The sequence below is a fragment of the Lupinus angustifolius genome, chromosome LG03, assembly GCF_001865875.1.
Source record: "Lupinus angustifolius cultivar Tanjil chromosome LG03, LupAngTanjil_v1.0, whole genome shotgun sequence".
Classification (NCBI taxonomy): Eukaryota; Viridiplantae; Streptophyta; class Magnoliopsida; order Fabales; family Fabaceae; genus Lupinus; species Lupinus angustifolius.
This window is the reverse complement of record NC_032011.1, coordinates 25,494,291-25,515,962: the sequence shown is the minus strand read 5'-3', so window position 1 is coordinate 25,515,962 and position 21,672 is coordinate 25,494,291. Positions and strand designations below refer to the sequence as shown.

The 21,672-nt window shown below is 33.1% G+C and overlaps 5 protein-coding genes and 1 non-coding gene across 9 annotated transcripts; 3 read left to right on the top strand and 3 right to left on the bottom strand.

Moving 5' to 3' along the window:
• LOC109344068 (probable magnesium transporter NIPA6) lies at window positions 488–4,606 on the bottom strand. Its single transcript, XM_019582676.1, has 9 exons — window positions 4,431–4,606; window positions 4,198–4,254; window positions 4,030–4,120; window positions 3,780–3,940; window positions 3,570–3,697; window positions 3,350–3,487; window positions 1,477–1,569; window positions 1,214–1,331; window positions 488–940 (listed from the first exon to the last, which is right to left on the bottom strand). The coding sequence occupies exons 1-9, from the start codon at window positions 4,549–4,551 to the stop codon at window positions 846–848; spliced, it is 1,002 nt and encodes a 333-aa protein (XP_019438221.1). The 5' UTR covers window positions 4,552–4,606; the 3' UTR covers window positions 488–845.
• LOC109344070 (proline-rich protein 4-like) lies at window positions 4,924–7,383 on the bottom strand. 3 transcript variants are annotated; one of them, XM_019582677.1, is made up of 3 exons: window positions 6,225–7,099; window positions 5,299–5,975; window positions 4,924–5,214 (listed from the first exon to the last, which is right to left on the bottom strand). In XM_019582677.1, the coding sequence occupies exons 1-2, from the start codon at window positions 6,481–6,483 to the stop codon at window positions 5,299–5,301; spliced, it is 936 nt and encodes a 311-aa protein (XP_019438222.1). In that variant the 5' UTR covers window positions 6,484–7,099; the 3' UTR covers window positions 4,924–5,214. The 3 variants fall into 3 exon arrangements, with proteins under 3 accessions (XP_019438222.1, XP_019438223.1, XP_019438224.1); XM_019582678.1 differs by having other exon boundaries at window positions 4,924–5,168; window positions 6,225–7,098; XM_019582679.1 differs by adding an exon at window positions 7,144–7,383 and having other exon boundaries at window positions 4,925–5,975; window positions 6,225–6,360.
• LOC109344071 (putative ER lumen protein-retaining receptor C28H8.4) lies at window positions 7,469–10,315 on the top strand. Its single transcript, XM_019582680.1, has 6 exons — window positions 7,469–7,787; window positions 8,418–8,617; window positions 9,044–9,184; window positions 9,285–9,365; window positions 9,665–9,789; window positions 9,899–10,315. The coding sequence occupies exons 1-6, from the start codon at window positions 7,565–7,567 to the stop codon at window positions 9,945–9,947; spliced, it is 819 nt and encodes a 272-aa protein (XP_019438225.1). The 5' UTR covers window positions 7,469–7,564; the 3' UTR covers window positions 9,948–10,315.
• Window positions 14,032–14,801, top strand: LOC109342634 (auxin-responsive protein SAUR50-like). Its single transcript, XM_019580578.1, has one exon. The coding sequence runs from the start codon at window positions 14,072–14,074 to the stop codon at window positions 14,402–14,404; it is 333 nt and encodes a 110-aa protein (XP_019436123.1). The 5' UTR covers window positions 14,032–14,071; the 3' UTR covers window positions 14,405–14,801.
• Window positions 18,383–20,579, top strand: LOC109342633 (histone H3-like centromeric protein HTR12). 2 transcript variants are annotated; one of them, XM_019580577.1, is made up of 7 exons: window positions 18,383–18,520; window positions 18,615–18,649; window positions 18,751–18,790; window positions 18,866–18,987; window positions 19,081–19,146; window positions 19,278–19,353; window positions 20,263–20,579. In XM_019580577.1, exons 1-7 carry the CDS (start codon window positions 18,469–18,471, stop codon window positions 20,316–20,318), a joined length of 447 nt encoding a protein of 148 aa, XP_019436122.1. In that variant the 5' UTR covers window positions 18,383–18,468; the 3' UTR covers window positions 20,319–20,579. The 2 variants fall into 2 exon arrangements, with proteins under 2 accessions (XP_019436122.1, XP_019436121.1); XM_019580576.1 differs by having other exon boundaries at window positions 19,072–19,146.
• TRNAL-CAA lies at window positions 20,640–20,723 on the bottom strand. The gene has a single exon. It is a non-coding gene; the product is annotated as a tRNA-Leu (tRNA).

The window sequence follows — 21,672 nt, the reverse complement described above, 5'->3', positions numbered from 1 at the left end:
TGTTAATTAGGGTGGAATGTGATGGTGAGAATTAAGAGGTGAATCTGAGGTATGAGACAAATGTAAGAGACGTGGAGGCTCCATAGCGGTTGTAACATGAACTAACAGTGCGATATTAGTTAGCCGTCAAAGGTAGCTGAGCAAGCAACATTAATGTAAACAAATCTCAAATAAGCATTTGGTGTATGAACTCAATCGAGTTAAGTTCTTTCCAACCACACAACACATGTCATTGATGTCAATGCTGTCATTTATTAGTCTCACATTACTTACTACCTCTTTTCTGCTACACAACCATGTCATTCCACAACTTATCTACTCCCAGCCCTTTCTTTACTTAAACTTTTCCTTTCTTTTTTAGTCTTATCTTTGTTTTAGAAGCAAAGTTATGTAATGATTCCAATAACTTCGGAACAACCATCTTAAATGACAGATAGGGAAGTAAATTTAACTTGTTGCAAATTGAAGAACAAAAATAAAAATGTTATAATCAAGGAAAGAACCAACAAAAGCATATTAATCGAATCACAATGTATGTACAAAAAGAATTTTATCCACGAAATGACACTATCTCTCCAATGTAATAGCAATCTCCGCTTCAGTTTGGGAAAAAATCACCAATTGAATCAACATTACCATATCACACATGATATACACAAAAGCTTGCAACTTTAATAGTCAAAACGTACAACACCACAGAATGCGCGAGCGAGCGAATTTCTGCCTTTGATCAATGGGAAGCAACCCACATTGCAAATGCACCAAATCATGACCACATGAAGGTTCATGTCATCGTATCATTGCTAGATGATTGTAGAACATGTTATCTACATAAATAAAAAAAGTCACTGTTCAACATAATCGGAACCATTTATAAGGATCAAGTGTTCATCCTCAAGGCCCTTCATTGAATCCTCACTCATGAACCATTTTAACGACCCTGCATAAAATAGCAAAGTAAAGATCACTTGATCAGGTTAGTTCTCATAAAGACATCAACTCTACAAGACTGTCTATAGAAGACAGACACATGCTGAATTGTTATTTGAATCATGCTTACTGTATCAAGCGATGAGTTTAAACTTCACAAATAATTAAAGAGATTTTTGGGCCTGGAAATCTAAAGCCAATGAACAATAAAGAATATACATGTTTCCAGAAAGAAAAAAAATAATTGGCACGCATCTGACTGAAGTAACGTGTAATTCAGTACCTTGCATGTTAGACTGTTCTTGCTCTCTTGTTGCGTGCAATATCATTGTTCCTGAAAGAACAATGATGAATCCACATATCTCAGAGACTATGCTGCTAGCATCCTGACCATACCAATCCTGCATAGAAAATTACAACAACAAACAAGCCTTTATCCCACAGAAAATTATAGCAAGCAAAAAAGTTAAGCTTGCCCTACTGTGCAACAAAAACAATTTTGATATATCACTAAAGGAATCCAAGAATATGAATATATCATGATACCTTAAACATTATTATACTAGCAACAAGAGTCAGAGTTGTGAACATGACATAATACACAGGAGAAACAATTGCCGCATTGAATGTATCCAGTGCCTGAAACATAGTTGAATAGTCCACATATCCTCAAGATTAGTTACTGGAGCTAAGATAGACCATCGATAGCTGATAAGTATAGTGACATTAGTGGAAACCCAAACATGCAGGTCAGCTTAAAAATATTATTAGATGATAAGAATTATGTTCATCTATTTGTCACTTAGTATCAAACTAATAGAACTTTGAACCAAGGACACAAAAGTTCAAATGATTTCTCTGTGCACTTCTATTCTACGTATTAATTTCAAAGGTATTCTATTCCAGTTCAAGAACTGGAACTTTTAAGAAAAATATGAAAACTTGGATGGTTCCAATGCCAACTATATTCATGCTTTCATTAAAAATAAGCTTTAGAAGCAAATGATTTTTATTTCATATAAGTTGAATTAAGACGGTATATAGAGTTAAGTTTCGTAAGAGGCGGACAAACTATTTATAGAGATAAAAATTGGAGATGATATCATACAACAAGATGTGAAATTTGAAGGGATGTAAACCATAGGATTCAAGTGGGATGGATGAAATAATAGAGTCCTTCATGTATCATATGTGATAGAAAGGTGTCACTCAAGCTTAAAAGGAAGTTTTACTGCACAACTACAAGACCCACAATGTTATATGGATTGAATATTGAGCGATAAAATCAAAAAGAGACAAACTTCATGTAGTGAAGATGAGAATATTGCGATGAATAAATGGACACACTAAACAAGATAGGATTAGAAAGGAATGCATTAGGGAGAGTTCGAGTAACTCCTATTATAGAAAAAATGATAGAATCACTGCTTTAGGTGGTTTGGACATATGTGGAGGAGACCACTAGAAGTCTCACTAAGAAAAGTAGATTAGTCCAATTCCTAGAGAGAAAGACTAAAAAATCATAGGCGAAATGATTAAAAAAGATTTAGAGATAAATGTTTTGTCAATGGATATGATTTATGACAGAGCATTATGGTATCATTCGATTCATGTATCCGACTCCACCTAAATATCAAGGACAATGCATAACTTTGCATTCTCAATAAATTTAGACCATAGCTGAAATATCACCAGTAATTCAACCAAGGCCTAATTGATAATATACATCAGAACTGTTCAAAAATTTGGGACATGCAACAATCTTATTCTCTGAAATCTTCACGAGCACAAAATTGGGAAATCAGACATAGTTTTATTACCTTTGACCAGTAAAGTTGAACAACATTTTATAGTTGTGTAGCTAAGATTTAGATTGGAAGGGTTTCTGACTTGCAAGCCAGTACTTTGCAGACAACTTATTTGTACCTAGACTATTCTAATGTTATACATGGTTTTCTCTTTAGAAGCAAAGTATGGAAGGGCTAAGGCCTCGCCATCCTCGGATGATATTATTGGGAAATTATGAGTCAAGATGTTACTAGCCTATAGAGTTTATGTATGTGCAGAATTTGCCAATGTGCTTGTGGGCACAAACAGAACAGTGAAGTCTGGCTTGAGTGGCTTCTTTTCTGCCTCACCAGTTGCTTCTGGCATGGAACTTGGATTTGGCAATTTGGGCAATCGAAAATATTTAGAGAAGATGGATAACACATCCATCTGCAGGTCATATATGCCAGTCGAGCACATGGTAGGTCATACACAAGTTTCCACCATAGTCAGTATTAAATAAAGAGAGCTGATATTACTGAGTTCATTGGAGGTGACCAATTTGTGGAGTTTTAAAAAAATATACAAAAAAAAAACAAAGTTTCAGTTATGATTGGGAACAGGCTAAATTTAATAACTCTTCTTCACTCACCTTGTTCAGGTAATTTAACTGTGTGATGACACATATGGCAGCTACTGTAACAAAAAACCAAGTCTGAGGATAAGCTATTTGACTTATTCCCTCCAATGTAAGCTTTATTGCAATACCAATGGCTTTAATGCTCATAACCTGAATAGTTCAGTATACGTTTAATTTGTGCATAAGACAACAATATGAAACTTCAATATACATGTTTTGTAAAAACAATTACCGTGAGTGATCCCATTAGTGAACAAATTCCCAAGTAAACCAGCATATTTGTCTGTCCATAGCGAGGTTCAAAGTGTAAAATCAAAGCTAAAACTGCTGAAACAGTAGCTGCCGCATAAGCTAGAAATACTGTGGAAAAGAAATGAGAATACAACCTAATACAGTGGAGAGGAAATTAATATGAGTAAACTAAGAGTGGGTGAAAACAAACCTGGTTGTGTGGCCAAATCCCATATTTCTTCCATGGAATTTGGAGTATGCTCTTGAGGTGCATGGATGACAATAACAATTGAACCCACAATGCAGGATATACATCCCAAAATCCCCATCTTCTGAAGACGCTCCCTCAGCAAGAAGTGAGCCAAAACAGCGCTATAAACACATACCGAATAAGTTAGTTCCAACAGAAAATGATAGCATTTTAACATTCCGAAGAACTATAAGTTTTAAAGCACGCCTACCTGACAATAATACTTAGCGCGCCAAGGGGAGTAACCAGAACTGCAGGAGCATAGATATAGGCCACAAAATTTGCAATCTCCCCAACAATCACTGTTACCATTTACCAATTAGTTTCAAGATCGACACGAGTCTAGCTTCAAACACACTAACAGAGTGGAGAAACTTACTTGTTACCAAGCCGGCCCACCAAAGAGGCTCTAATAGATAAGTATAACCACCAACTCCTGCAAAGTTCATTCATACATATAATATCCAAACGAAGCATGATTTGTATATTGTTTTAACAGTATATAATTATTTTGTTGTATCATGTATATGCAAACAAAAACGCAAGGTAGAATATGATCGGAGATGCAATTGAAACTAGAATAGAGGAATGGAGAAAGTGAATTGAAAAAACCTGCACGTGTGCCGTGGTTTGCAGCACGCTTGAGACCTTTCTTCTTCAAGATGAAACTAGCACCAATGAATGCGCTTGAAGCAATAGCCAGAACCAAACCCTTTCTATTCTCCCAACCCATTCAGATCCACATCTTATTCTTCTCTATTTCTAATTTCTTTCTCTTTCTCTTTCTCTTTCTCTTTCTCTTTCCTCTCTTCCTTCTATCTCAACCATTTTTTGTAATAATAATCTTAAAACAAAACTCTCAACTATTCAACCTATATTTTATCATTCTCCCATTTTTATTTATTATCATTTTCAGGTTTAGTTTTATGTATATTCATTTTATTATCAAAATATCTTTCCATTTATTGATTGATAAACGAAATATTATTAGTTAATTAAGTGAAAAGAGGGAAAAAATGAATACTATTAGTTAAGGGCAATTTTAACACATTAATTGTAAACAAATTTGGCATTTTTCCTAATGGAAAAGAAAGGAGGAGACCACAACTTTGTTGATTAAGTTATAAGCTTTAATGTAAAAAAATAAAGTTGTTGTACAAGCTAGAGAGCAACAACTAATATGGACATAGGTCCATAACTTATTTATACACTTGTAGAAATTAACAAATATAATCTGTGATCTTCACTACTCATAACCATTACTCGATAGTCCATACTTTATTCAACTTCATCTACATCCTCTTTAAATAACTTCACTTTTTCCATTTACCCCCTCTCTCAATACTTTCACTATGCAGATAAATGCTTTTATTTAGAAGCACAATAAATTCTGCGCCTAACAAAAAGAAAAAAAATAAAACATGACCATAACTTTGTTACACAAAGTGCCATATTTGTAGTTCTGCCATAATAATAATACCTATGCATGAGGAGAAAAGGTTGGTAGTGGAGGCCATTTTCCAAACATGGGTTTATGGAAATACTTTCCAGGGATCTTAGGAAGTGGTGGAAATGGATGCAACTTATGGAAAGGAGGAAGATGTGGTTTAAAAAATGGTGGTTCATAGTCTGGAATAGGAGGAGGAGGAGGAGGAGGAGGAGGAGGTGGTGGAAGAGGCTTGGAAATGGGAGAAGGAAAAGGTGGAAGTGGCTTTGTCACTGGAGGAGGTTTCTCATATACTGGCACATGCGGAGGAAGAGGGTGTTTTGGTGGAAAGACTTTATTAATAGGAGGGAAAGTGAAATCATGTGGACGATGAAGCTTAGGGAAAAAATGGTGGTGGTTGAAGAAAGGCCAAAAAAATGTTGAAGTGCAAGTGAGTGATGAGAATTTGAGTTTGTGAGTAGGGCCAAGGGTGTATTCTTGATCACCTGCTTCCTTGGACTTGATGACAATTTTGGTGTGGTGGAAGATGCCATCATGGGCAGGGCATGGTGCAGCTGATATTGCATTATGTAGTTCAGCATAGCATTCTTCTTTTATTACAAAATCATGAGGAAGAGATACTTTGAAGTTTCCATTTCCATCAAGCTCACCAACCCCTCTTCTTTTCAACTCTCCATTTCCTGACTTGCACTCTACAGTTACTCTTAACCCTGCACAGAAATTATGCACAAGCTTGTTATATTGTAGAATTTGGCTTCATACTTGAATATAAAACCATGTTGGAGAGGCAAAATAGTTTAAAGAAACTGTTTGAGATAGTTATAAATACAAGTTGGTTACAATATTATTAGTTGGTTGGTAGTTATGCCTAGTTTAGTTGTAGTATATACCATTGAGTTTACTCTAATTGTACCACCTTTCTCATCTAATCAAATTCACAGTGAGACAAATATATATACCTGAGAAAGCCTGGCTAGTCTTAATATTGTTGTCCTTGCAGTCTGCACATTCTCCCACTCCAACTACCTCCACTCCATAGCACAAGCTTGTTACCACAAAACACACACACAACCAGAAGCACACAAGTGTGAGAATCTGCATAGGGACACTGCAATTACTCTTCCCAAATACCAACAAGTTAACAAGAACAGAAGCTAAAAGAGTAAGGCAGACTTGTAACCAAGAAACTCTTAAGGCTTGGTGAAGATTGAGATCCATAAGATTAATATATATGATGTCTGAAATGGGTCACCTACTCTGAAATTAAGCGCCTCCTCCTCACACATGGGGCTAGGGATCCTTATATGGTTAGGATTTTCAAAGAGAAGCAGATATAACATGCACGCCAGCTTCCACAACCAATGACTTTTATTAGTATCTTCCATTGAATGAATCAGAGCCTTCAACTACATGCTAAATGTATCCATTTGTGCAATATGTGTCTCAAGTCTCAACCTACTAAATGGCTCTAATAAATGCCTTCTGCATTGCACACAATGCTCATCTTTTTTTACAACTATTTCATTGATTGCTCACACTTTTAAGCATCAAGATCAACTAACATCCAACAGAACTTTGTGTGAACCATTTACATACACCAACCAAACCAATATATCTAGGACACAACCACATCAAATTTAGAGGTTTATACAAGATCATGAAAAGTAAGATGTTCCTGCTACTCTACCACTTGCATACAACTAATATGACCGCACATGCATGATGCATCTGTTGTACAGATTTGATGGTAGAATAGATTTTACTCATTCTCATGGATAGAACCGAAAATATAGAAAAGAAGTGGGAACATAGTTCATTAAAAACATGACATTTGAATTTTGTGGTTTTCTGGTGAAGCTAAGAGGGTAGAGAACTTACTTTATATGCAATTGTCCTCAAGTATTGCTTTGAGGATTGAACATTGTTCTTTGACCTTGTACGGTACCTATAAAACCATATCATATTCATAGGCAATTTCTGTTACAAACTTCAAAGCCTTAATACTAAACAAGTAGACAATAACTTGGGCGGAAAACTAGGAACCTATAAACTAGTTGATAATACAGAACCATTTGATAAGATTAACTTTTAATTTATAAAGTCATAAGTTACTTCGGTTAAATAAACATACTCATTGGTAATCCTTAAAATCTAACATGATAAAAATAGATAAAATATAGCTAAAAGAGGTAAATAAAAAAAAAAAAGTTATTTAATGCACATATGTTGAAGTTTGAAGCTTTGGTGCAGTGAGTAAAATTATAGAGAAATTGGTATTGGAAAAAAGAAGAAAGAGAGTATGAGGGGTGAGAGAAACACGATCCACGTTATAAGCTCATGGGTACGGCGACAACCACCAAAGGTGAAGGCTTTTCTTGCGGTTGTTTCCGGCATGGCGGCGTTGGTGCTGCTCCGCTTCATTGTTCACGATCACGACAACCTTTTTGTTGCTGCTGAGGCTGTTCATTCCATTGGTATTTCTCTTCTCATTTACAAGCTCATGAAAGAGAAGACTTGTGCCGGTAACATTTTTATTCTCTTTCTCATTGCTTACCCAATTCGTTAATTCATAGTTACAATGCTCACAATTTACATTTTTATGGGATTAAGATCATGCACAATTTACACTAAGATTTGTTTTTTGTGTGCACAATTTAGATTTTTATTTAATGCGGCTAGAATTTCCTTTTATAAAATTGAATTGGGTAGTGGTTGTTGCTTTTTTTATGTAAAAATTCTTTTATTTCAAATTATATATGAAAAAACTTTCATAATTAAGCATAAAGTGAGTTATAGATTCTCTAACTTCAAATTTTGTTGATTTTGCGAGGAAACAAGTACTGTATTTAATTAATTGATAAAAACACAAAATGAAGAGAAAGAAAAATTGTTTCCAAAAAACAAATAAAGTGGTGAATTCACCAAATTTTGAAGGCAGAGAATACAAATCCGCATTAAGTGCTGTCTGGGTTGAGAAGGAACATGTTGGCCACATTTGATTTCCCTTTTTACCCCACTTTTCTGTGATCAATTGCTTTTGAATGAAAAACAGAGGCAGTATTTTGTTTTACTTTGCTAATGGTTATGTCCTGCTACCATTTTTATGTTCTTATGGTTATGCCTTTTATGATAATATCTGTAATGATGTACAGGATTATCACTCAAATCGCAGGAGTTAACAGCGATGTTTTTAGCTGTTAGGCTGTACTGCAGTTTTGTCATGGAATATGATATACACACCCTACTTGATTTGGCTACTTTGGCAACAACACTCTGGGTTATATACATGATTCGATTTAATTTGAAATCTAGTTACATGGAGGAGAAAGATAATTTTGCAATCTATTATGTGGTAAGCTCCCCCTATTATATTTTTTCATTTTAAGATTACAAGCTCCTTTAATAAGGTTGTCTTTTCCAATGAAACTGATCACCAAGTCACAAAGCAACAACTCAATTTTGTGCCAAGAAAGGATGTTCATTGTTGCTCATTAATGCTGGTCGTGATTCTGAAAGCGAATACTCCAACACTATAGAAGTTGAAATAGAACTATGATGTTTTAATATGAAGTGTTGTTATATCTACATGATTTAATAAGATGTTTTGTTGAAATAGAACAAGGTGATGTGGTATCATAGAGAAACCACAGCAGATAATGTTATCCTTTTACATTAGTTTGAAGGATTTTAGCTTGTTCCTCCTCTATTCAAATTTGTCTTGTTACTTATTGATGGTTACTTCTGCATTTACCTACATTATTTTTAAAATTGAATGCAGGTGATACCCTGTGCAGTGTTAGCCTTGTTTATTCATCCATCAACTTCTCATCATTTATTGAACAGGATTTTCTGGGCATTCTGTGTATATTTGGAAGCTGTGTCTGTACTACCCCAGCTGCGGGTTATGCAGAACACCCAAGTATAATTTCTTAATTCAAGAATCAGTTCCTACATTTTACATTTGGGATCTAATAATTCGTCCACTTTCCTTCTTAACACGATTCATTTAATACTTTCAGATTGTTGAACCATTCACAGCTCACTATGTATTTGCACTGGGTGTTGCAAGATTCCTGAGCTGTGCTCATTGGGTTCTCCAGGTAACGTTCATTCAAACTTGTAATTGCATAAAAGTCAGCTCGTTGATTCATTTGGTCATCACTTGGTTGGTGGATTGTGCTGGTGTTTGGTATCACTAGTACATATTTTGGAATGACTATTTGGTTGATGGAGGAGTCCTTGTATGATGTATCTGATTTTCCTTTTCAATGTTTTTGAGTTCCAATTTCAAAGCCAGTTGGTTACAAATTTGTTGTTCTTAGCATGTTTCTTTATGGTGCCATTACTTAGTAGATTGCAAAATACTTGCCTCCTACTAAGATACTGTTTCCTGCAACAGGTGTTAGATAGTCGCGGGCATTTGTTGGTTGCTTTGGGGTATGGTTTATGGCCGTCAATGGTTCTAATCTCAGAAATTGTCCAGACTTTCATCTTAGCAGATTTTTGTTACTATTATGTAAAAAGGTTAGTTGAGTACATATATATAGTTTCTCCACCCCTTGTTCTCCTTATTGCTTTGATGCTTTTGTTGAGAGTATCGAACTCTTTTTCATTTGATATTTAATTCTTGCAGTGTTTTCGGTGGACAGCTTGTTCTCCGTCTTCCCTCTGGAGTGGTGTAATTGAAGATTCACTTCACTGTATAACTTGCATTTGAAGTAATTTAATCAAGAGAAATGGTCAGTTATCATTAATAGAGTCCACTTTGTGCTCACAAAGTTTGATTCCTTGGAAGAAGCTTGTTCTTTGTAAAGTTGGGGAATGAAGGAAAACTAGTTATTTATGTATAAGGTCCAACTAAGGATTTGTAGTTGGAAATGCTTTACATATGATGTCTTGAGACCAAATAAAAAATGAGGCTCATTTTTTGGTCATCCAGATTGAATTACAGAACACTACATTTTTTGACAGCTATTATATTGTCCATGATGATCAAAGACAAAACAAGTCATGCATGAAAAGTGTTAACATCCTCCATGTGTAATTTTTTAACCAGTGGAGTGGTGAGCCCTTAAATGCTTAAGTAGTACTTATAACTTCAAAGTAGAATTAGGCCACCTTTTTTCACTAACTTAAGAGAGGATACACATTTGATGTTTCACAAATTGTGTCACTGCATATACCTTAAGTTGTGGTTGGTCAGAAAATATTGTATACACATTTGATATCCCACCTTATACACAAATTCGTCGTGGTTATATTACTAGCACTAGCACCAACTCCATTACTTCTTATATTTTATGGGTTATAGTTTCCAAGAATAATCTGGTTCCACATAAAGTTTTTGAGCAAAAGCCAAGTACCAACAGAAAGGACAGAAGTAACTAATCTTGGAGAGTGTACGAAATGAGCAAAGGTTAGTTGGTCACTTTGAAGTGGTTGGCATGATCTAATAAACTCACTTAATTGGTTATCTTGATGAGAGGATTTTGAGGGCAAAAGTAACATGGTTTTCATGTGCGAAATGAAAGGAATATCAATATCCCTTTCTTGAATTTCTCTGCTTAAGGCCTCATTTTGGTGAATAAGGTAGGCCTTACCACTCTCCCGTTTTAAATCATTTCTTTCTCCAATTAATCTCATTCACATAACTCAAGAATCTACCTTCCCATATACAGTAGATAAATATTATATCAACAACTACTACTGAGACAAACATATACATTTGATGTATTTTTAGTGTTTTTAAGCAGTAGAATAGTTAAAGAGGGGGATTAAAAAGGTGTGGAGATTGTTTTAATTTATCCTAATTAAGAACAAAGACAATGTGTTCATTGAATAGTTAAGGTTGGATATGATCACTTTCTCAACCTTGGAAAATGAAGATAAGGTAAGACCAATTTTATTGTCTTGTATCTAAGTATTATTGTAGTGATGATGGTTTAGGCAGAACCACATGGGGAAGCCCTGCATTTTTGAGACACTTATACACTGCAATAGTGGTATGTAGGTTCATATATTGACAAGTACTAAATTGCTTTTATTACCAATTTTGATATACTTTCAGCCTACCCTTATTATTATTATTATTATTATTATTATTATTATTATTATTATTATTATTATTATTATTATTATTATTATTATTATTATTATTATTATTATTATTATTATTATTATTATTATTATTATTATTCCAACTCAAAAACCAACCAACCAAGTTGAGTATGACTTCTCCAGATCTACGTTCAAATTCAAAGCTTCCTCCAGAGACAGCTTCGCTTGCTTATTATGTTTTGCTCTTATATCTTAATCAATCTACATTTAGTTAATTTGAATAAATATCCAACATTGGTTGAAAAATAAACATATCATGTACATCCATGCACTGTTGACGTAGCTAAACACAACCCTTGTGTCCCTTGGTTATGTTAAACTTGTCCCTTTGCATTTTGAGGTTTATCCTTATCCATGCTCATTATTTGATTATAAGATTGAATTTGTATGAGTTGTACATATAGTACTGACATGAAAGTTGGGCATGTATTATTTTTGCAGATAAAATGGTGGTAGGCCTTGGAATGATTACGCCAAAGTCCATGTATTTTAGACTATTCTTTAATTGTTAGACCAAACCACTGCATTACTCCCTCATAATATTATAAGTAGTAGTTTTCCCATTAGTATCTCAGGTCAAGAAATGATATTTTAGTTTCTGAAATTATAAACAAGGATCACATTGGTCTATAAAATTGCAAGAATAAGTTAAATAAGTCTTTAACAATACTAATATGTTAATTTAGTTTTTGTAGTTGTATAATGTATAAACATTGGTCACATTACCAATTAGTATAACGCATATCACATATATGTACATATAGTACAGGAAAGGTTTAGTAAATATTGTCTAGCAGAAACATAGGAAAACTAAAATCTGACATATTTTTACAAGTAATAGTGAGACGAAAGAAAAAGTTAGAAAGGGAGTAATTAAAAGACACGTGGGTTTGTGTTTGCAGAGAGATGTAGTATAATGTGTCTAGTTGTTTCATGTGTGATAGTCAGTAATAGTAGTAGAGACTAGTTCTTCTCGTTCACAAGACCCGACATTAAGAAACGCCAAACCATCACCAGGTTGTACTCATGTGTACTTGTAGGTCCGTGAATTCAGGTCAGCCGGACGGGATCACCTGTCTTAACTTAGTGTCTTATGCTGTAGAGTAATAAGTAGGATTCTATTCAATTCAATAATTACATGCCCAAAATTTAATTTCAACATCTTCTTCTAACTATAATAAATTACTCCATTAATTAGTGTCCAGTGGTATATAAATATAAGTGTCGGTGAGTTGAGGGTAGATATATCAAATAGTATAGGTCTTCCAGGTAAGCCAATAAATTATCACCTTAATTGTTTATGCAAGTACGAGGGATGATGTTCAAATTCTATGCAAATAAATGGTCTCGGGTTCCTACGTCTATCAACTTAGTGTTTGATATTGAGTAAGATGAGCTATTAAATAAAGATGGATAATTTAAATTTATAATAATATTTTGATTTTGACAAGTTCCTACGTCTTTGCTACCATTAAAAAAATAAGCATGTGTAAATGATGTGTTTGAATGTTATATTTCACATGCTCAAATAAGAAAACATTTAAGGAAAGATGCATTTGTACTTTAAAAAGTAGTACATGTAAAGAAGATGAAAAAATAGCAAGGTTTGCAAGATTTTAGCGAAAAGGAAAGAAGACATCGAGTTGAAAAGGGTGTAACATAGAGTTTGCCCAAATAATAAGCCCCTCCCTTTTTTAATGAAAGCAACCAAAATATTTGGTAAGCATTGCAACCACTACTCGCACCAAGGATTGTGGTGGGTTTCAACATTCCTAATCAATACTTTTTTGGTCCAAAAGACATAAACACACTTCAAAAACTAAAATCAATACTTTTGTTTTGGCCACTCTTATTTAAATTCATTATTATATGAATAATTTATCCTTTACTTCCTTAACTAATTTCATTAGACACCGATTATCATTTCCTTGTTAAAACGTATATTACATAATTTGAGGCAAACAAGTGGTTCAGAATGAGTTTGTTTGTTAGTCAAATTAAGAGTTTATAATTAAAATGAGGGAGAGAGAAAGAGAGAGAGAGATTGGGTCCATGATGGCATTGGGAGGAGGAACATAGAAGGGTGAAGACAGCGGGCTTGGTTCTCCCAATTGTGGTTGGTTGATGTGTTGTCTCAAAATTTGTCCATAACCAATCATAATAAATTAAAAATAGATAAAATTATAAGTATTTAACTTTTTTAACTGACATGACATAATATGATTAATTTGGATATGCTTCGGGACAACAAAACTTTGTCTAATGTGGTTGTACGTATGCACTTACTCCTAAACACCCGTGGGCTCTACTATGTCCCCACACTCCACATGATCAACTACCCTCATCGACAAAACTACTTTACAGACACTTCTTGTTTTTGCTTTTTCTATATATATTTAACTGTACAAATGTTACTTCATTGTATAATAATATATCATTATTATTCTTTTATGTATTTACATCTTCCATGTTAGAGAATATATTCACCCAACATCCCTATCCTCTAATCAACTTAATTGGTTATTTAATTTAATCCAATATCTTATATTAGAATTGGTAGTTACTATGCATATATACAGTTTTATCCCTTTTTCGTTCATAAATACCCCTTCACTCTGGCCACCTTTAGCATCACCAATACCTCATTATACATTTATACCACATCCTCTATCTCACTCTCTAAGTTAATATGGGTATTAGAAAATCGAAGAAGCTTTCCCAGAAAACAATGATGAAACAAATCTTGAAGAGGTGTTCAAGCTTAGGAAAGAAAAATAATGGATCATATAATGACTATGATGATGGTCTACCTGTTGATGTTCCAAAAGGTCATTTTGCTGTTTATGTTGGTGAAAGCAGAAGCAGGTACATTGTTCCCATTTCACTCTTGACTCACCCTCACTTCCAATCACTCCTTCACCAAGCTGAAGAAGAATTTGGCTTTCATCATCATATGGGTCTCACTATTCCTTGTGAAGAGCTTCTTTTCCGTTCTCTAACTTCATCCATGCTCAAATCATAATTTTCATTGATTATGGTAAATACAACATAATCACAATCCCCACAAACAAACATATTAATAGGTTCATGGCTTATGTATGCTTGGAGAAGATGAAACCAAGATGAAGCTGCACCTAAATTTGCTTCTCTTTTTTTTAACATTTATCTTCAGTAGCATAGCCATTTTTTAGTTCTCATGCATCCAACTTTTGGCGATCTAATTTTGTACTTCTTTGGTATTGTTTTTGAACAACCCTGATTGGGTTTTTTTCGTTATTTTCATGTTCAATTCCATGAGCATTGTTCTTGGTATTAACATTGTAAAAATGGTTTGAGATTTTCGTCACATAGGTTTTATTACCATGTGAAAGAAGTTATTCATGTGAATCAAAGTTGGGGAGTTAACAGCATCATTGCCACCTCCTGATCTCTCTCTTCCCTTCTTCTGGAGAAATTATATGCAATCAAATACAACATTCAAAACAAGATCATCAAATAGATCCAAAATAAAATTGCATATAGTTCACTAATATAAAATTATAAAAATAACAATTTTATTATACGCATATATATATGTATAATAATATGCAAGAGGATTTTCTCCAAAATAGTGTCCTCAGGCCTTCATCATATTCAATAAAGTAAAATATTAATTGAATAATTTAAATTACTAGAAAGTATAGTAAAAAACTAAAAAGTCATGTGGCTCTTAAAAGATTGATGCCAACTAAATTCCTAAAACATCAAATTATCATTACGTTCATCCATGAGACCAATGTGACATTTCAGAAGATGAATAAAAATAAAAATAAAAACTAAATTGGTGACCTTTGAATATTTGAAGAAGCTAATGATGTTTAAAATTCCTTGAAAGAATTGGAGTAAATATTATGCACATGGATGACCGAAGGGGCGAGGTGAGCATGCATTGGTGTACCTAAGTGAAAATGCGTGTACGGTTTATCTACCTTCCATTTTCTATTCACTCTATCAACCTTGCCTTTTCAATTAAATTCATAAATGAAACCATACTCCAATCTCTTCCCTTTTTTTAAATACCCATCATCTTATTATATACTACTAAACTAGCACAAATATAAAAGAATAAGAAAAAAGATTTAGCCTCTATGCTAATTTAAAAAGTCTTCCATGTTGAATCAACGGTTCAGCTTTATAAAAATTTGTTCCGTTCGAATTTACATCAATTGTTTGGATAAACTCATCAACTTGAATAGGGATTTCATGATCACTAAAGCTAACTCTAATTCTTAACTCGTTTTTTTGGTAAACTCGAGTAAAATTTAATAAGTTCACAAGTTTATGTTGGTTTGAAGAAGTTAAAAATATTAAGTTCAGTTTTGGTGTTAAATTAATAAATCTCTTGACACTAATTTTGTGCTTTGGAGGAAGATAAGGAAATAGAGCGTTTGAAACCATGCAGAGCAAGTAGCATAAAAACAAACTTTGAAATGAGAGAAGGAGCACGAGAGAATCAAAGGGTTTCATCATTATTAATTAATTAATGCTTCATTTTGTTAATTTTATCTTCTAAACCAACACATCGTCACCCATTCTTTATATTTTATCTCTGTTTTTAATATGAGAATAATGTATCTCCTTATATAAGGAGATAACTTATCTCCTCTGACCAATAAAAATGTGACATGTGTGCTATTTTGTTTATTTTTTAAAATATTTTTATAGAAAATTGTGAAACATGACACATGTCATGATTTCACTGGCAGGAGAAGATAAATTATCTCCTTATATAAGGCGATCCTCCATTCCCTTTTAATATATATTTTTTACTTGTTAACCTTATAATAGTATATTGTGTTTGTGTAAGAAAAGATTCTTAGATCTCAATTGTTATTTTAAATTTATGTTTTTGTCTTTGTTCTAACATTGGGCTAAATAAAAATAAAAAGTGAAACGACTCTGTGGAGTGTGGGGTGTTGCTAGGTTAGGAAATATATTAACTATTTGCAACATCACATGTTATGCCATAGATTCCTTCAATCTTCCTCAAGATTAAAAAAAAGAAGCTTAAATACGAGTTTCAAATAGGAATCAATTAAAAAATTAAAATAAGATTAATGTACTAACTTATGACCTTTTTCTTCGACTATGATTTTAGTGTTATATCGCAAACATGAATAGTGTTCGAGTATAGTTGAATATATGAATCTTAACCTATTACTTATGCTTTTGAAGATATTAATTATTAAGATGTTATTGAAGCCTCTAGGTTGAAACTGCTTCAATTCTTATCGTTTCCACGGAAAAAATGTTTTAATAAAAAATAAAATGGGACATAATTAAGGTTCTAACGTGATCGATGAAACGTGCTATAAATATCAAATTGTTTTACCTAATAATTGAAATCTTAATATAATTGGTCCTATGACAAACACACTAGTTTCCATAATAACAAGTATAGAGTGATACTACCATATAAGTTTAGAATGGTAGAGATGGATCTCTCAAATTTAAATATGAGTTGATTCAAATAATAGTTTACGTATATAAGATTTGTTATAAAAAATAAGATAATAACAACTCAAATTAATAATAATTAATAAAATAAACAAAAATTTAGATAAATTTAAATAAAATAAGGAAATCTTACATAAAATAATCGATCCAAATGTATTATAAGTATAGCAATGTTGGTGCTGTTTTTAAAGTTGAGCCATGAATTGCAATGTTTAAATTGTTATAAAAAATCATATGAAAAGTGGTGACTTTTTCCAATTTTTTTCTTTTTTTTTTACCCAAAAAAATATTGTTATTAAAAATTAGTTTCTTCTCTCTATTCTCATTCCATATGTTAATGTAATATTATTGTATAATTTTTAGAACATAGTTTGTATAAAATCTTGACTTGGGAATGAACCCTAAGACTTGAGTACAAGAGATGCATCACAAAAAATGTATCACTAGTTAATTGATATAAAAATAATTATTGACTTTTTTATTTAAATTTTTTCTTCAAAATATGAGTTTGGGTGACAAGCTTTTTAGAATAAAAAATATGGTGAGACCCAACTAGAGGAAAATGGTGACAAATGCCCACTCAATCCACCGTGTGTACTTACATACCCTTCAGAATTTGTGTGTGTGCTGCCCATAGAAATAATATTTTTGTACCCTTACTTGATAAAATTGTATTAATAATAGACATTTGTCACATTCTCATAAAGTTGCATTAGTGCTATTAAATTCAAATCAATAGTTGATCTAGTCACATTATTGAGTTAATAATCAAATTAGTGAATCACCACTTGGAAGCTAAATTGATTTATATCATATAGATTGAAAAATTTAAAATATTAACCAACATTTTGTAATAACTTTATATTTCAAATTAAAAAAAACATTACTATCACATGGTTATCTAATTAAAAACCAATAATAAAAAATTATATAGGTTTTATATTTTAATTGCAACAAAAACGAACAAGTTTAAAATTTAATTAATTAACTAAGAATTTTTTATAATATAAATTAACAAATGACAAATAAAAGTCCGATGATGACAAACCTAACAAAATAATTTGAAAACAAAATATTTTCTTCCCAAATATAAATAGATCCGTTTTCCTGATTTGACTAAACTAGTTTTATCCGTAAAATAGTTGAATCGAACGAATTCCTACTAATTCATCGCCGATCACATTAATGTTTCATACTAATTATGTGTAAGTTCTAAGTCAGACCGACAGTTGAAACTAAATTTAATAATATTTCACTCTATGCAACTTGTATGTGGTCATCCTGAATTTACCACTATGTAGCAAGGATGAATATCTGTTGTCCCATAAAAGTGTATCACAAATGAAGAGCATTATGATGTCTAGTCTGCCTAAATTCAAAAGATGGAGATTAATGATGATGTGGAGCATAGTAGAATGATTGGGCCTAGCCCAATTTACTGAAGTAATTATTGTTGAAGTGAAGGTTGGGTGATTGACAAAAGTATCCCTAGTTTTATTTCAAATTAAATCCCTCCCTCAATTTCCCTCCACATTACAGATTCTGTGATAGAAGAGAGTATGCGTTTGATGTAATCAGTGCTCCATTCCGATGACAAGAGTAAAGCATGCCCCAACTCCTTCCGCTCGTAAACTCAAATTCTGTATCATTCTCTCTCTCTCTCTCTCTCTCTATATATATATATATATATATATAGTGTTTGTTTTCATTATGATTATATGTTTCCTGATTTACAGTTAGAAAGAAGTCGACGTTATCCACTCCACAATCAGTAACAACTCTTCTTCTCTTCTAATATTTTACTACTTTCTCTTTCACCTCATAACATTATTCCAACTAATATATCTATGCTCTTATCTTCTGTTTCTGAAGCTTCAACCTAGAGACAACACGAGGAAACCTGAAGAGGATGGTATGGCTTCATAATTTATTCAAAATCATTACCATTGAAAACATTGTTGTTGCATTTGCTTTGAAAACATTACAGGAGGTGGGAGTGAGGGTATGAAGAAAAGGAGGTATAGGGCAGGAGCATTAGCACTTCGTCAGATTCGTCACATTCAGAAGACTTTCCACCTTCTTATTCCAGCTGCCCCTTTCATAAGATGTGTCAGTTATTTCATTCTTTATTCACTTACATGCTTTTTAATTTGCACTCTGCTCGCGCTTCTAAATGTTCAACTCTTAATATAGGTCAAACAGATTACTAACCTATTATCCGTCGAGGTCTCTCGCTGGACACCTGAGGCAATGGTGGCACTTCAGGAGGTATATAACTTTTTCCCAATGGTGTCTCATTCCCTGTCCCAAGTCAATCATATATTTACTTAGTCTGTTATGTGATTTTTAACATCACATCTTATATATAATATATTAGTTTTAATTTGATAATCCTGCAGGCAGCCGAGGATTATCTGGTTCATTTGTTTGAAGATGGGATGTTCTGTGCTATTCATGCAAAGCGTGTTACACTAAGTAAGTGGATACGATTTTTTTACTTCATTCCTCTCATTTTCCTTTCATTCACCATCATATCATTCATCAAACCATCTTTTATTGTTAAATTCTATTTTGCTATTATTGGCAATAAATGAATTCTTCTTCTTCATTACAGATTCTTTTGATACTACATTAGTTACATGCTTACATTTATAAGATTTTTAAAACGCTGTAATGTTTCATAATGTTTCATGTGCTACATGTGATAAAAAATGTCACTAAAGCTTAAGGATAAATTTTACTGCATAATTATACATCCACAATGTTATATAGGATTGAATGTAGGATGTTGAAATGACAACAAAATAATAAACTCAATGTGACAAAGATGAGAATGTTGTGTTGGAGGGTGGATACTAAACAAGATAAGATTAGTAATGAATGTATCAAAAAGAAAGTTGAGGTAGCTCATATTGTAGATGTTATGTAATAGAATCACATTTTGGGTGGTTTGAGCTGGTTTGGAGAAGAATGTTAGAAGTTTCACTAAGAAGAGTAAATCAATGAAGTTTGGTCCAATTTCTAGAGGTCGCGACCATGAAAAACCATAGATAAAATGATTCTGAAAGATTTGAAGATGAATATTTTGATAATGAACATGATAGAACATTTCGATGTACCGGATTCCACTTAGTAGGAATAAGGGTTGATGCCCTACTAGTTACATTACAACAATACTCTGTAATCTATATGAACAAAATGCTTGCACAGTTTTCTCTTTTTTGTAGACGAATATAATGGACAAAATACTTGAACAAAACTGTTATCATTTCATTCCTTGTTTATTTATTGATGGTTAATATTTCCCCCTTATGAATGTGTGTTCCTTTTTTCCCTTCAGTGACCTCATGAGTGTATGTTCTATTTGCTTTCTTGTTGCCTCAGTGAAAAAGGATTTAGAGTTGGCCCGTAGGCTTGGAGGGGTAGGAAGGCCTTGGTAGAGCTTCTATGTAAAATCTTGAAACAGAAGAGTTGAAAGGGTTCCAAAGAAGCCGTTGCTGATTGTAAACCCAGCACTCAAATTGCAGAGATTTATTTGGCATTTTGAATATTAGGAAATTAGGTTAACTCTTGTATTTATTGTGAAGGATTATTATCTTTGTAGATGAATGCCATGTTAGATTCTGCTGTAGAATGAAACAATCATCATGTAGGAATGGGTGACTTTTGAAAAATTCATGAGTAATATTATTGCAATGAAATGTTTCAGCATTATTGTCTTTCATGTATTGCTTCAATAAAAGGAATAAAAATAAAAGGAATGTCAGAAGTGGGATTTGAACCCACGCTCTCTCACGAGAACCAGAACTTGAGTCTGGCGCCTTAGACCACTCGGCCATCCTGACTTGATATACGAATGATGGTATTTGAGATAAGTGATGATGGAAGTGGGCCTAGATGATAATTATGATTATGATTTGACCCGAAAAGGGAAGTAATCGGGTAACTGAAGATGTGATGATTATTTATTAATTATTATAACCCTCCTTCTCCTCAACGCCTACAATCAATCATTCATTTGTGAGATCTATTCGACGTCGTTTTAGATCCTACTAAATACTAATGGCTCCCTTCAGCGGTGATGAAACAGCACCCTTCTTCGGTTTCCTTGGAGCCGCTGCTGCCCTTGTCTTCTCCTGTATTCTCTTTCTTTCTTTAATTATTTACCATTCCTTCTTTAATTTCACTTTATGCTAATAATTAATTTACATCTTCCATTCTCTAACCTTATTTCTATTTCTTATCTTACCCTTTACATTTTATACATATATATCTACGACTTGGGTGTAAACGTTCTTCATTTAGTTTCTGCCATGCTTTTCTAAATGCGCCGTTGCAACCGCACTCATGCTCACTATACGGTTTTGCCATCTTCAAAAACCTTTACATTTTGCTGTACTCGCAAAATCAGATTTAAAACCAATAGTTAATCATATAATATACATATATATACACACACATAGAGAGAGAGGTACACACACGCTTATCATCTGCAAATTGGCCCGTGAATAAATTGGAAGGATACCATGATCAAACATCATTTATAATTTCTATTATGTTGTTGCTTCACATCTGTTTAAATCCAATAACAATTTCCGAAGAATTTATTTTTCTCACTTCCATTGGGTGTAGGTAGTGATTTCCCGCAATAATAGCATTCTACTGGTCCATTTGAAATCTGTACATTGTTTGTGACTTTGCTATTCCCGCTAGATAGCATTCTCTGTTATTTCACCATTCTATATTATCTTATTAATTGTTAAAGCAGAGAAAGAAAACAGCAAGAAAATGGAA